Raw genomic sequence first — 16348 nt, forward strand, 5'->3', positions numbered from 1 at the left:
AGCCCATTTTCCTATAGTTCTGTAAATTTTACAAGCAGTTCATAACAGTCTCAAGAGATAGTGTGCCATCTCTATCTGTTGGCCTGCTTATTTTACTTTTTAAAAATAAGTTTTGTTGTCACAGCCATTTCCAGATTGCCCCTCCTCTCCCAGTCCACTTACTTTCCCTCTCAACAACCTAATTTTCTTTGATTTTCAGTTCTGAGTTCTCTTCCTCCCCAATAGCCTCCCAACTATTGGGAAGGCAGAAAAACAAAACCTATTACAAACATGTACAGTCAAGCAAAATAGATTCCCACATTAGTTGTGTCCAAAAAAAAAAAAAAAAGAAAAAAGAGAAGGAAATATGCTTTAGTCTGCACTCTCGAGTCCATTACTTCTCTCTCTAAAGTTGGGTTAGCATGCTTTATTGAGTCCTCTGGAATCGTGGTTGTTCATTGTGTTGCTCAGAGTTCCTAAATCTTAAATTTAAAGTTGATTACAGTATTATTGTTGGATATAAATTGTTCTCCTGGTCTTGTTCACTTTGTATCAGGACATAGAAGTCTTCCAAGGTTTTTCTGAAACCATCACCTCATCATTTCTTACCGCATGGTAGTTTTCTGTCACGTTCATACACCCTAACTTGTTTAGCCATTTGATGGCGTCATGCCATTTTAGAAGTCTTAGAGAGGTGAAATGATTTTTCTGGGGTCACACAGCTTGTAAATGTCAATTGGAATTTGAATCCAGTTCTTTCCACACAGCTTATTAATAAGGTAATGAATATTCAACAAGGAAAGGTCATTGGAAACATGGATAAAAGAAAACTGCCTTGTCTCAGAATTTCAAGTTTGTTTTGTGTAGCTCTACTGTGTTTTAGACCAAGTTTGACCAAGCCTTATTTCAGCCTTTAGGCTCTAGTGTTTGGTCTCCTTAAGACCTCAAGAAAGATTATAAGCATTGGATTCATGTGTTGCCTTTGCTGCTGACTGTGAAAAACTCTTCTATCCTCTGGGTCTTCCTTCTCACATAGAACATGAGTAGGTGAGAATAGGTGATTTCTAATTTCTCTTTCCAGTTCCAGGTTCCTCTTACCTACCAGATGATTTTTGAATTTGCTCTCTAGCGTCCTCATAGGTCTGTTGTATAATGCCAGGCTCCTCATCAGCTAATCCTTAAACTCTTATGAGTACATGCAGGGAATCTGATGTTCTTCCCTTTGAATGGGAGACAAAAAAGAGCAAAAATGAATAGGTGCACGTGGAAGCAGGTCTCTGCTCAGCTACTATCATCTGGGCCTCAGTTTCCTCCCTGTAAAAGGAAGAGTTTGAAGTAGATGATCTTTTAAGTCCTATCTCTGATACCTATTAACCTTGTATCCTCCCATATCCATTCTGACTCAAGAGACCAAAGGTTCCCCTCCCCTTTTCTTACAAGAGTGTACTATTTTCTTACAGAAGGACAAATTCTGTGTATATGAGGAATATTGCAGCAATCATGAGAAAGCTTTGAGACTCCTGATGGAATTGAACAAGATACCTGCCATCCGAGCCTTTCTCTTGGTATGTAAACTTGTGTTTTGTTCCCTTTCCCTCAGTCTAATTGGGGACCCCTTGACCCTCTCAGGGTACCCTGGGTGAGATGGGGCTTGGCAGTAGAGTGGGCAGATCTCCAAGGAACCAGGCCAGAGAAGGGCAAGTTGAATGAATGTATAACTCTTTAGAATATAAGCTTCCTGAGAGCAAGTACTCTCCTTTTTGTCTTTGTACCCCAAGATCTTAATGTAGCACCTGGCACACAGGAAGTCCTGAATAATTGCTTTTGATTAATCAAGTGATTGCACTGATGATAGCTCTCTTCAGATATTTGAAGGGCCTTCACACGACGAAAGAATAATTAAATATGTTCTACTTGGCCCCAGAAGGCAAAACTCAGACTACTGTGTAGAAAATTTCATTTAATCTTAGGAAGAGCATCTGAATAATTAGAACACTTCAACAGTGGAATGACTGACCTTGAGAGACAGAGAGCTTTCTATCACTGGACGTAGTAGAACAAAAATTGCTCGATCACATTGACCTGTAGACAGGTTTCCAACTTATGTAGGGTTTGGACATCTGAGGTTCTTTCTAGCTGTGTTCTTGTTTCTCTCTCTCCCCTTCCCCAATCTTTGGAGAGAAGTCCCCAAAAGGACAGTGAGGCCTGCAAAAGTAGTCTTAAAAAAAGTAGTCATGGGGCAGCTAGGTGGCGCAGTGGATAGAGCACTGGCCCTGGAGTCAGGAGTACCTGAGTTCAAATCCGGCCTCAGACACTTAACACTTACTAGCTGTGTGACCCTGGGCAAGTCACTTAACCCCAGTTGCCGCACTTAAAAAAAAAAAAGTAGTCTTGATCTTTCGGTACTTTTCAAGAAGAGAATTGGGAGGGGTACTAGTGTCGTACTCCCTCCCTTCCTCTATACCCTAGACCTCAGGCCCTGGCATTCCTAAACATTGGCATGGCTCATTTTGGGGAGATTACCCCTTCAGGCCATGGACTCTCTGGTAGTCCAAGCATGGACACCTAACCCATTTTAGACAAGGATGGAGTGAGGGCCGCATGACTCAAGATTTCAGGAGCATTTATTGTAGAGCTTGGTTTGACTTTAGCCTGAAAGAGCTCTTTTAGTGGAGTAGCCCTTTGAAAGAAGGGCCCCATGGGGCAGCATGGGGTCTGTTTTTCTTGTGTCCTCCTGCCAAGGGTCATGGTTCTGTGAGGCACTATTGGCCTCTTTTTTTTTCCCTTGGGAATCCGGATGTCAGTTGGGATCATGTCCATGTGGGAGGAGAACACTGCTAGCTTCACAGCTCTCTTTACTTTGCTTCTCCCCTCGATCCCTCTATGCCAGCCCTCACTGCTGTTTTGCCAAGAGGCAGCTTGGGGCAGATGACTAGAGGGGGTAGAGGAAGGGAGCTGGGAGAGGTTGTGCATCCTCAAGGGGGAAATGAAGTCCAAGCCATCTGTTGAGTCTTCACAGGCCTCCTGGCTTCCCTGCTACCTCTTCTGATAACTTTGTGCACTGAAAGAACCCTGGATTTGAAGTCAGAAGATCCGGGTTGGAATCTTGGTTTTGCTATTTCACTATTTGAGTGACCCTGGTTGACCCACCTGAAGAATGAGGTGGTTGGACTAGATGATGTTTCTGGTCCCTTCTGGTTTGCCATCTCAGTGTTATAGCTTTAATAGCTTAGAATGGAATCACAGCTCAAAATGCAGGGTGATCCTACCTGGTTTTTAGAAGATTCCTTGAGTTTCTTTTTTTTCTTTTTTTTTTTTTTAGTGAGGCAATTGGGGTTAAGTGACTTGCCCAGGGTCACACAGCTAGTAAGTGTTAAGTTTCTGAGGCCGGATTTGAACTCAGGTACTCCTGAATCCAGGGCCGGTGCTTTATCCACTACGCCACCTAGCTGCCCCATTCTTTGAGTTTCTTTAAGCTAGGAAGGTCCCGTGCCCAGATCCTATGTGGCTGCTGCAACATCCTCCCTGATTTCTCCTTCCCCCTCCCTACCTTGCTTTGAGCTGGCGTCATAGGAACCATTTGGAACAAGTGTTGTCCCTTGAGCACAAAGCCCTTTCTATCCAGCCAGGGTCTGCCCCTGCATTCCACAGCTGCTGTAACCTCAAGGGCAGGGTGCCCCAGACCAGAGGGGACCAGAGGGTCCTTACTGGGTGAGGTAATTTGGAATGTTGGCTAGGAATTGATTCAAGCCCAAGGCCAGGGAGGGTAGAATACTGCCTAATACGAGCAGTTGTCCCTAGATATCAGATCTGCTAGGAATCTAATAGCAGAATATAACATATCAGTGCTGGATGGGTTCTTAGAAAATAGAAAGAACTGGAAGGGACCTTAGAACACACAATATTTGAGCTGGAAGGAACCTTAGAATATGCAGTGTTGGAGCTGTGCCCTAGTAACCATAGAAAGAGCATTGTCGGGGGCAGGTAGGTGGCGCAGTGGATAAAGCACTGGCCTTGGATTCAGGAGTACCTGAGTTCAAATCCAGCCTCAGACACTTTACACTTACTAGCTGTGTGACCCTGGGCAAGTCACTTAACCTCCATGGTCCCACAAAAAACCAAAACAAACCAAAGAAAAGTCAGTAATGAAACAGCATTGTCTCTGAAGTGGTTGGAATTCCACTTTAGATGCCTATCTACAATTAATGTTGGGCCTCAATTTCCTCTACCTCAATGAAGGTGTTGGTATTTTGGAGAGCAATTTGGAACTGTTCCCAAAGGGCTGTAAAATCCCATACTCTTTGATCCAGCAATATCACTACTAGGTTTGTATTCCAAAGAGATCAAAGAAAAAGGAAAAGGACCCACATGTACAAGCATATTTATAGCTGCTCTCTTTGTGGTGGCAAAGAATTAGAAATTGAGGGGATATCCATCAATTGGGAAGTGGCTGAATAAGTTGTGATGTGATTGTGGTGGAATATTATTGTGTTCTAAGAAATGACAAGCAGGATGGTTTCAGAAAAACCTGAGAAGACTTTAAAAAACTGATTCAAAGTAAAGTGAACAGAACAGGAGAACATTGTACACAGTACCAGCAATATTGTATGATGATCAACTGGGAATGCCTCAACTGTTCTTAGCAATACAGTGATCCAAGACAGTTGCAAAGAACTTAGGATAAAAAATGCTATCTACTTCCAGAGTTCTTTCTCTGGTGGGATCTGAATGTAGATCAAAGTATACTATCGAAATTTTCTTTATTCTTGTTTGTTTTTGGTGTGTGTTCTCTTTTTTTAAATGTGGTCAGTGTGGAAATGTGTTTTGCATGACTGTACAGAATGCTTGTCTTTTCAAGGAGGGGGGCAGGGAGGGAAGAGATCTTGGAACTCAAAAATGAATATTTAAATTGTTTTTACGTGTAATTGAGAAAAACTTAAAAAAATTCTTTAAAAATATTTTAAAAATTGACGGGATTGGGACTAGATACCTTTCCATTTGTACATCTATGATTCTTGAGGGGACCTTAGAACATACAGTGTTAGAGCTGAAAAGAGCCTTAAAGCACAGATTCTAAGAGCTGAAAAGGGATACTAGAATCTTAGGACAGAGTGAGCATCGTGGAGGAATGGAGGAATAGGGAAAGACTGTTAGAAAGAACTTGAGAATCCAGGACATGACATATATCTTTTATCTGGTTGCAGAGCTGTATGCTTTTAGGCGGCCGAAAGACTACAGACATCCCTCTGGAGGGCTACCTGTTGACTCCGATTCAGAGGATTTGCAAGTACCCTCTGCTCCTCAAGGTAGTGTATAAATCTTTACTCTTCCTGCATCCTGATTCACAGACCTTCCCAGTATCTGGTACCTTCTGCAGTCCTGCTCCACAGTGGGAGTACATGATAGGCTGGAGAGATGTCGCCAGCTAGACAGGGCTTGGGGGTGGGGGGAGCTAACATGGCAGTGGGAATTAGCTCATGTAGAATGATGAGGTCATAGGTGTCCCTTAGGCTCAGTGTCTCCTCTTTGTCTGATTGTCCATGGACATCACTCTGTTTGGGGAAGGGGATAGGCTCATGAGGCTCTTCTCTCATACCCAGCATGAATTTCTTTCCCATCTCTACCTCTTGGAATCCTTAGTTTTTCTTCAAAGCTCCCTGCTCAAGTGCTGCCTCATATGAGGCTGATTCTCATTCCCCCAGCTGCTTGTGCACGGCCCCTCTGTTGTGTATAGACCTGTATGTGGGGATGTTCTGAAGCTGGTTTGTACTGGCTAGCAAGAAATGATTGATCTATAAGTGCTTCAAATCTGAGCTTGATTTCTTATTTTGTTGCTTGTTGAGAAAATGTTAATAATGCAGATTAAACTTAAAAGTGTGTCCTGTGCAAATTTTTTCTTTTTTCTTTTTTTTTTTTTGCGGGGCAATGGGGGTTAAGTGACTTGCCCAGGGTCACACAGCTAGTAAGTGTCAAGTGTCTGAGGCCAGATTTGAACTCAGGTACTCCTGAATCCAGGGCCAGTGCTTTATCCACTGCGCCACCTAGCTGCCCCGATTTTTTCTTTTTCATAGACCTGGTTGTTAAACATTTACCAGCACAGCCATGCTTCTGTTTTTTCTCCATGGACTGTGAGCTACTTGACGGCAGCATCTCCCTCGCGCCTTGCAGTGTTCTGGCACATAGTAGGCACTTAATAAAACACTATTGATTGATTGATTGATGCACACAGGATCCCTCTTCACATAGGAATTGGACTAGCTGTTGCCTCAGGTCTCTTTCAACCCTGCTATTCTGATATTCTGAGTAACTATGAGAGCCTGAGAAGGGCCTGGCAGGAGGATTGGGCAGACAGCCCACAGGAAGCAGTGATTAAGCGTTGGGGTCGGTTTGCATTCTTGACAAAGAGCCTCCTCGATGTTTATAGTGTCCGGCTTCCCCTCAGTTGCTGCTTCCTTGATTTCCCAGCCTCCAGCTGTGTTTATTGAAGACCATAGAGGGCCAGGCATCGTGCCCTGGACGCCAGGGAGAACCTTGGGGAGACGTGGTGTTCTCCACTCCGGATGGATCTGCTCAGAGCGCCCCTGCTTCTGGCTCTCACACGCAGAACTGTTGCATGAGAGAACTGTTGGCACTGTGGGGGCCTTTATCTTTTTAAAGTTCTTGGGCTTTTTGGTAACATTTTCCAATTGTGGGTTAGAGGCCATTCCTTCAGTGTGGATCAGCAAAGTCTGAAGTACATTTAGGATGCAGCTGGAGGTCAAGAGACATTGGTTTCTACCCTCCCCTACCCCATGTATTCACTAGCTGTGTGACCTTGGGGAAGTCTGTGTCCTGCTCTGGGTGTCAGTTTCCTCCTTTGTAAATTGAGGAAGTTGGGTTAAATGATTTTGAAATGCTTTTCTAGCTTTGACATTCTCTGATTCCTCACCTACTCTCCCCCTACCCTTTCTTTCCAATGGAATTACTAGTGTGATTCCTCTTCTCTGGGCCTCAGTTTCCTTATATAAAAAATTAGAGGCAGGCAATTGGTCCCCCTTCCAGCCCTTACCCCTCAGTCTCTCCATTCCAGGCCCCCTCTGGTCTAATGAAGGCAGCTGAGGTCAAGGAGAGTGGGTGGCTGAGAGGGAACAGACAAAGCAAAAAATGGAGAAATGACAGCCTTCTGGGGAAGAGCCAGAAAGTCTTAACTTTTATATTGCCCAAGAATAGACTGTATGGTCTATTTTGGCTGTATAATCCAGGGTTTCTATAATAGGGGATTAGTATTTTCTCACTTTGCTGAAGTCTCCATCTACTTTTTTTTTTTTAACATTTTTTTTAAATGGGGCAATGGGGTTAAGTGACTTGCCCAGGGTCACACAGCTAGTAAGTGTCAAGTGTCTGAGGCCAGATTTGAACTCAGGAACTCCTGAATCCAGGGCCGGTGCTTTATCCACTGTGCCACCTAGCCACCCCTCCATCTACTTTTTAAGTGAAATTCCTCAGGTTAGGTCTTTATTTGTTTATTCCTGTGGCAGGTAGATCACACCAGCACTAACGTAGGCAGGTCATTTAATTGACTTATTAGAGCTAGAAGGGACCTTAATGCATAGAATGTCAGGGCTGAAGGGGACCTTAAAGTAAGGAACACAGAATAACAGCGAGAAGAAACCTCGGAACACACCATCTTAGGGCTGAATGGAAACTTAGAATTTAGAATGTCTGGAATGGAAGGATGTCTAGAACAAATAACATAGTGTGTTGGAGCTGGAAGGGACCTTTGACCACAGAATGTTAGAGCTGATTAGCATGTCTAAGCTGAAGAGGCAGCTAGGTATTACAGTGAATAGAATGCTAGACCCAGAGTCATTTAAGTCCATCCTCAGATATACTTACTACTAGCTGTGTGATCCTAGAAAAGGCCTTCTAATGCTTTCTGCCTCAGTTTCCACATCTGTAAAATGGGGATTAATGATAGCTCCTACCTCCTAAGGATGCCATAAAATGAGAGTACTTTAGAAACTCCAAAGTGCTATATTAAACTCTAGATGTTGTTATTGTTATGTGAATGAGACTTTAGGCCATATGATAGAGGCATTGAACAGAGTTGTTTAAAGGCAACTAGGAGACTAGCTTAACACTATATAGTTGTAAAATGAAGATAGTCCTTAGTAAGTGTTAAATGCTTCTTTCCTCCTTTCCTCATCCAGTGTGTTTCTTGTCCGTTTCTTCAGATCTTTCACCAAGGAGATTAAATGAACCAGAAGCATATGACTGTTTCTCTTACTGTATGTGCCTGTGTGATACTTGGTTTATTGATCAGACTGTGAGCACGGACAGTTTTTTGCCTTTCTTTGTTGTATTCCCACTCCCTATCATGGTGACTGACCCATCTCCTTTCCCCATTGTAATTTTGCTAATGATGAGTTTTTCACTGTTACTTATCTTTTTTTTTTTTTTTTTTGCGGGGCAGTGGGGTTAAGTGACTTGCCCAGGGTCACACAGCTAGTAAGTGTCAAGTGTCTGAGGCCGGATTTGAACTCAGGTACTCCTGAATCCAGGGCCGGTGCTTAATCCACTGCGCTACCTAGCCGCCCCTCTGTTATTTCTTACACTTAACACTGGTGATATGCTTTTGCTTGCTTACTCCTGAAGTTTACGTTCTTCTGAGACTGGTATTTTAGGATTGGAAGTTAGATGTTGGAATATTGGAGTTATAGAAATGGGGTTTTACTCTGGGGAACAATTTGATCATTGGATGCACTACATAGCCTCCCAAATACGAACAAATCATTCTGTATCTTTTTCCTCCTGAATCCTGTATTCATCTCATTGGTCATCAGCAGCCCCTATTCAAAATATTCATGCTGGTGGATTAGGCTTTCCACTTGCCTGAATTATATAATCTAATTATCTGTGTTTTTCACTCACTTTATTTCTTTTAGGTGATTGTCTGAGCTGATTTTTTTTGAATGATCTAGAATTTCATTAAAGATTGTAGTGTTTTGGGACAGTGTTGAGGACATAGAAGGCACACACACTTATAAATTGTTATTGAATGGGTGGGGAGGTCTCAGTGAATTCAGCATAATATCCTAGGCAAACAAGAGTGTATGGACCATCTCATAATTATGTTTGAAATTTTAAATAGGTTTAGGATGTTCTCCTTGACATTGCCTTATGTGATATTGATTATTGATTCAAGATATCTTTTTATGTGGGAAATACTTTATTTGAAGGAAGCATTCATGGCTACATTTTCTTTTGCTGAGTCAATAAAAACAAAACAAAATCCAACCAACCACAGATATAGTAGGATGTTATAATTTTTACACCTCTCAGTCAAATGGGTTGAAGGTGTGACCTGGTTTAGAAAATTGACCCTGAAAAGCTTACCCATTTCATTCTTATTTCCTTTCAAAGATACCAATGATAAGTCCATAGACATTTTCTTAAGGATTTATAGTGATAAGAAAGCAGGCATATATATATATTTATATCTGTCATTAGTAATATCTTTATTTGCCTTATATTTGCTGATATTGCTCATTATACAAAGTACAGAGTGGATGTATCTTGTTCAGAATAGCAATTCATCTGAAAAAGATTTTGAATTTTGTTACACTGAAAGTCTGAATCCAGCATGTGATCCAGGAGTCAGAAAAGCTGTGTTCACAGGAGTGGTGTTCTCACTTAACATGGGGTCTGGCAATGCCAGTTGTTTGATTAAAAGCCCATTGACTGAATAACTGATTGACCAACCAAGGAGGTTGATAGTACTCTTAAAAATTGTACTCTTCCTGGTTATCTAGGGTGTTGTATTCAGTTCTGGGCATCATATTTTAGGAATGTCATATATGAGCTGTAGAGTGTACAGAAAAGGGTGAGTTGGACAGTTATCATGCCATAAAAGGATCTGTGAAAAGAATTGGGGAGATTTAGCTTGGAGAAGATTTATTTGAAGAACTGCCACATGGAAGAGAAGTTAGACTTGTTTTGCTTAGGTCCAGAGGGTAGGTTTTGGATCTTGAAGTAGTAGGTAGATGTGGAGGCAAATGTAAGCTTGATGTTTAATACAAAAGCAACAACAACAAAAAATTTCTTTAAAATAATCAAAGAGTGAAATGAATTTAGATTAGATGGGAAATAGGGCCCCATTTACTCTAGGTTTTGATATAAAAGTAGAATGTTTGTTAGGTTTGTTATTGAAGGGATTCATGTTTAGCTGTGGTTTGGAGTTGATGACGTCTGAAACCTTCTTGTTCTAAGATTCTGTGCTTTTGAGCTGATAAAAAAATTGATCCCTGATTACTTTTGAAATTGTGCTGCTTCCAGCACAGATTTCTTTTATATATAATTAATTAGGTCCAGCTACTCTTCCTGAATTTCTTTTTGTTACCATTGTCATAGCCTCATTTAGTACATTGGGAATGATGTTGGTTTAGTCTAAATGTCCATTGACCTCACTGATAAGAATAAATGACTGTAAATACACCAGCAGATCTGTTCCATTTTACACTTTATTGTTTTCCTCCTAGTTTCATTTTGGGGTTTTCTGACTTAACTACATCTCTGTAAATTCTCTGAAAGCTCAATAATTTTACTGTTCAGGAGGCAGCTAGGTGGTGCAGTGGATAAAAGCACAGGCTCTGGATTCAGGAGGACCTGATTTGAAATCCAGCCTCTGACACTTGACACTTACTGGCTGTGTGACCCTGGGCAAGTCACTTAACCCTCATTGCCCAGGACTGCCCCCCCCTTTTTTTTTTTACTATTCCTTGATACTACCCATACATAATCTAAAATCTTTCTACCCAGTTTTTGTAAATGAGCTAATTTATATCCAAGATGAGTAGTGCCTGTACTTGCTGTCTTTCATCTCTTAAGTGTTATTCTTCTGGTTTAGTTTTGAGAATCCTTCACTGTGAGCCACACAAATTGGAACAGAAACTATCATTGAATTCTCATTCTTCAGTTTTTCAGTTTAGAGCTTTATATAGTGTGTGTGTGTGTGTGTATGTATGTATGTATGTATATATGTATGTGGTGAGCTGCTTCTCCTCATGTATTTCATGGGTTCTTTTGGAACTTTTGCATCCAGAGCCCTGGTGTTCATTTCAGTGGAGCTGAACTGCAGGCTCCAGCTTGGAAGGCAGCTTGGGTCTGTTCTATCGAAGGGATGCTAACACAGCCTTCCATCTATAACATTCTGTGCTTTCAGCTCTGACATTCCAAGATTCTTTGTCTTTCTTTTTATTTATTACTAGGGTGCTAAGAAAGCCTCCAATTTCTGTAAGTTTATTTTTGTGTCCCCAGGATGAGCTGCCCACCCCCCTCACTTCTACCCCTTTCCCCTTCCTCCCCCAGCTAACCACAGTATCTAGCTCTCCATCTTGCCTCTCTGGCTTGAGAGAGGGTTTCTTTTTAAACATCTGCACACTGCCATTGTATTAGGTTGGTTGGGTCACACCTCTTGTTTGTTGGTGGTGAGCAGGTAATAGGTTTATGGTGAAACTGTGAAGTAGCTCATCCCCTCAGCTGGATGTGTGGAAGTGTGAGGAAATTCTGAGTTTGATGACTCAGGGTTTTTAATCAATCAAAAAAAAAAGCCTCCTGTGTCCAAGTAACTGGCTGGAGGTTGGAGTTTTACAGGGTGTATATAGAATCAGAGAAGGTTAGAGCCACAAGTGAAGTTGACCATAGAACCCAGAATTTTACATTTGGATAGGACCTTAATACACACGGGGGAATGGTGGGCAGGAAAGGGAATAAGCATTTATTGAGCCCCTCTTGTGTGCCCTTCTACAATGATTTGATTCTCACAACAACCCTGCAAGGTAGGTGCTATTATTATTATCTCCATTTCACAAATGAGGCAAAGAGAGGTTAAATGACTTTGAGGGTAATAATAATAAGTGTCAGAAGCTGGATTTGAACTCAGAACTCCCTGACTCCAGGTCCAAAGCTATTTGCACTACCACCTGTCTCTAAAAAAATAGAATTAGATCTATTAAAAAAAGCCTTGCCATGATCTGGGTACCCCAGGTACTTCTTTTAAGGGGGTCTGTGAGATCAAAACTCTTCATAATAATACTAAGATATTTCAATTTCTAAAGATAGCTATAACCCATATAAACAAAAGCTCTTGGGAGAATGGGTGGTCTCAGTCATTTTTAAGAGTGTTAAGAAGTTTGAGAACTGCTTGACCAGGGGGTCTCTTAAGTACCCTTTCTGGCTCAAAATTCTGTGGTAGGTGAGTGCCAAGTTGGGAGTTAAACTTGGAGATAAGAAATCGATATTTTCTCGGGCTCTAAACCTATCATCCTATTTCTCCTCTGCTCATGGAAATGACTAATCTGAGGATTTTTTGCCTGTTATATCCAGAGGGGTGAAATAGCCAAGAGGACCATTAAATCATTTGCATATGATCTGCTTCTAATTGCTATACCATGGATCTATTCCTAGACAGTTTGTGCTTTGGCAGATTTCAAGGATGGTGGTGTTTCATTCCTTCCAGAAGTGGGTGATTCCTGGGCTTCTTTTGGGTGGAGACTCATCTTTACCAACATATTCTCACACAGTCAGGACAGACTCAGAAATCTGGGGGATAGGGAAAGCCACAAGAAGTATTATTGGTCAGGCATTAAAAAGAGTTGTATAGGGCAGCTAGGTGGCTCAGTGGATAGAGCACCAGCCCTGGATTCAGGAGGACCCGAGTTCATATCTGGTCTCAGACAATTGACACTTACTAGCTGTGTGACCCTGGGCAAGTCACTTAACCCTCATTGCCTTGCAAAAAAAAAAAAATGATAGCACAATTGTATGTGTTAAATGGTAAAGAAATATATAAATACTGTTACAATAAATAGTAGCCACTTCAATGCCTCTGGCTGCTGCTCAGCCTGTGCTCCAGCCTGCCCAAGCAAGTCAGGGTTGTATAATGTAAGGAGGCCTAGACTCAGTGTCAAGAGAAACATAGGTTCAAATCCTGACCATTGAGAAGTAACAGCCTCTCTCTGAGCCTTAGTTTCTTCATCTGTAAACTAGGGTTAATACTTCTTTAATTACATGCCCTATAGGGTTGTTATGTATATCAGATGTGAATGTGTTTATAATTTTAAAGCTCCTTGTATACTGTAGATGATGATGACAGTGGTAGCAATAGCCAAATTAGGGGAACAGAGCAGTAGACTTACTGGTGTCCCCATGACCAGCAGAGATAAATGGGGAGACCCATAGGGCAGGGCTCCTGTCCTCATTGGGGTAGCTACTTTTAAGGTGGGATACTCTTCCCAAGATGGCTGGACGACAGAGAAGAGCATTGAGGCTTGAGCGTTGTCTATGGTCTCCTGCAGGAAAGAGCTAATAGGAAATAGATCTTGGTCCCACTGTGCTTGAAGTGCTTGAAGCCTTTCCTTTATTCTTTCTCTAACCCTTTCCTCTTTGCTTTCCTCTTCCTCTTCTCCTCCTTATTCTTCCCCTTTACCTTTTTTTTCTCCCCTTGCCTCCTCCCCTGTTCCTTCCCCTTTCCTCCTCCCCTCCTTTTTCCTCTGGTCAGTGTCTTAAAGAGGAAAAAAGTGAATCAGGAAACCTTAGTTTATTATTTTTTTTCTGAAATAAGGCCTTGGCTGTTTTTGTACTGGGATGCCTAGCCTGATCTTAATTTCTTATAAACCTAGACTTCTTGGTCAGGGACTGCACCTTTGGAGAAGCAAATCCAAGTATATCCATGTTCAGGTCTGGGCACTTTCTTTGTAAATATTATTGGAGGACAGATAAGCCATCTTGCCCACAGGCCCAGCTGAATTGGTGTAACATCCTCTGCCAGTGAGGGTACATCCTCTCTTCTTAGAAACACTAATATTTAGCCGCTCTCCAAAACCACAGAAGCTAGTGGGGCTCTTTGCAACAGCACAGGAGCTTTGGTATCAAGAGATCTTGCTTCTGACCCCAGCTTTGCTAATGAAGGCCTCTGCACAGGTCTTTGGACGAGTCACTCTTCCTTTCTTGAGCCTCAGTTTTCTCTTCTGTAAAGTGGATTGAGACTAGATAATCTCTGTGGTTCCTCCCAACGCTAAGATTCTGTATTTTCTATGATTCCATTGGTAATACATTCTAGTGTTTAATGATTGCCACTATCAGTTCTTTGGTACAGCTGACTTAAAGCCTTCCTCCTGTTGTTGGAGCCCCGTTCTCCATTTTTCTGCCCTAGTTGGAGCTGTAGAACAGTTGGCCACTTCCTTCTGTTTATTTTCTAAAATTAGGGACGCTACTTCCATTCAGAAATCTTTTGTCTGGCTCCACCAGGAGCCTAGCCAGGATGTGGGTGGTGGGATTTCGGTAGTTGGACGTATTTGCTTTTCACGTAGCATTCTGAAGCAGGAAATGGGTGGACTTGAGGGGACTTGACTGTCTGGGGACATTTTGCTTCTATTTCCAGTTTAGACTTATTGTATGTCTTTGAACAAATCACCTAACCTTTCTAAAACTAATGCTTATCAGTTTCTCAGGCCTGCTAGAGATGAATGAATGAAAGAATCGGAGGATTTGATCTTTTGTGAAATGAGGAGGGGAAAGGGTCAGGTTGCTGCCCTTGGTGGGGGTGAGGGTAAGAAGGAGGGGCTTTGGGTCCGGTATGAAGAGAACCACAGGGAGAACAGACCCCCTCTTGAAAGGATTATGGATAGTTTTAATAAGAAGCTTCTGTTTGGATCAGCTTCAGTGGAGTTAAAAGGACAGTGCTGGGATCAGGTCCTTGTCTTGTTTCTGCCGGTGTTTCTTTGGGAAGGCCATCTTACTTCTCTGAATCTGTTTCCTTGTCTATAAATGGATGTTGGCATGTGCGTACAACCTACCTCACAGAAGTCTTGTGGGGAAAACACTTTCTAACTGAAAAGCACTATAGAAATGTACCTTCTTCCTCAAAGGATATCATGGAAAGGGGTAGTGGGTTTGGAGGCTGGCCTTGGGTTTTAATTCTGACTTTGTCACTTCCTTATCATCCCCTGAAATGGATTCAGTAATATTTCTAAGGCATCTTCCAGGTGTAAATCTGATAACCCCCTTTTTCCCATCCTCAGGCAAGTAGTGTTTAACCTGTAGCTGGAAACTCTTGCTCTCTGTCTCCACCTACTGGTCACTTGGTACATGACCTGTGTGTAGTAGTTATGGTGGTTTGACTGGGGCAGCTTCATGTGGTTCATCTCTTTTAAGGTGAGGATGAGTAGAAACTGTGAGCAAAGAAGTTCATTAGACCCCGGGAGAGAAGCTCCCTTCCAGAGGATCATAGATTTAGAGCTTAAAGGGGCTTTGGGTATAGTACAAACCTCTCACGTTCTAGATAAAGAAATGGAGGCCTATGGAGGGGAAATGACTTGCCTGATGTTACACTTTTTGTAATTGACAGAGCAAGAACCGGAACTGAGGTTCTAACTCCAAATCCAACACCTTTCTACTACTCAGTGTTTGACCCAGATCAAGATTCCCTTCTCCTTTTTCCAATAAGGCTACCCCTATAACCCCAGTGAGCCCTTTGCTGTACTCAACAGCTCTTAAGAGTCAGAAAGTTTCATTTTTTTTTTTCTTTCTTTGTGGGGCAATGAGAGTTAAGTCACTTGCCCAGGGTCACACAGCTAGTGTCAAGTGTCTTGAGGCTAGATTTGAACTCAGGTCCTTCCGAATCCAGGGCCAGTGCTTTATCCACTGCGCCACCTAGCTGCCCCCAATAGTTTCACTCTAGATCAGTCTCTGAATTTTGTCTCCACAGTTTAAACTATAAATTGTGTGAGGGGAGAGAGTTCCAAGCAGAACTCTGAGGAAGCTTGTTACTAGCTATATGATTCTGGAACTGAGTTATTCATTAGTTAACTGAAGCTGGAGAGTCATGTTGGAATCAGACTTGTGGAGGTTCTCAAGTATTACTGAGTCTTAGTTTTCTTCTCAGTAAAATGTGGCTTCCTTCTGTGAGTTATTTACATTTCAGTGTGTGATACATAATGGAGTTTTGAAGCTCCTCCCACTTGACCCCCAAGGCAGTAGCCCATTGTTTTTCCTTTTATGCTATTCCATTTCTAGGGTGGACCCACAGCGTATTACTACTAGGGCCCAGGCCTGTAGAAGGGTCCTAGAAGAGAGATATTGTTTTACCCAAGGTTGGTGGCAAGACTAGAACTCATGACTTTAGGTTGGACTTTGGAGAACTGTCAGTGCCATTCTGATCTTAGTGGCAGTTTGATGTAGGGAAAAGAGCACCTTGTAGTCAAGAGACCGGGGTTCCAGTTCTGGCTTTGATACTTACTAGCTGGGTGACCCTAGAGAAATCACTTGAACTCTCTCTGAGCTTTAATTTCCTCATCAGGAAGCTGGATGCAAGACTATTCAGCCAATTTCC

At 42.2% G+C, this 16348-nt stretch overlaps 1 protein-coding gene across 1 annotated transcript in view; it reads left to right on the forward strand.

The window, feature by feature from the left end:
- Positions 1 to 16348, forward strand: part of PREX1 (phosphatidylinositol-3,4,5-trisphosphate dependent Rac exchange factor 1) — a 221493-nt gene that overhangs the window by 100479 nt on the left and 104666 nt on the right. The window contains 2 exon segments of the mRNA XM_043984325.1: positions 1440 to 1544; positions 5184 to 5285. Coding sequence (XP_043840260.1) covers positions 1440 to 1544; positions 5184 to 5285 — 207 coding nt within the window.

This window comes from Dromiciops gliroides, chromosome 2 (genome assembly GCF_019393635.1).
Source record: "Dromiciops gliroides isolate mDroGli1 chromosome 2, mDroGli1.pri, whole genome shotgun sequence".
In the NCBI taxonomy this organism is placed as follows: domain Eukaryota; kingdom Metazoa; phylum Chordata; class Mammalia; order Microbiotheria; family Microbiotheriidae; genus Dromiciops; species Dromiciops gliroides.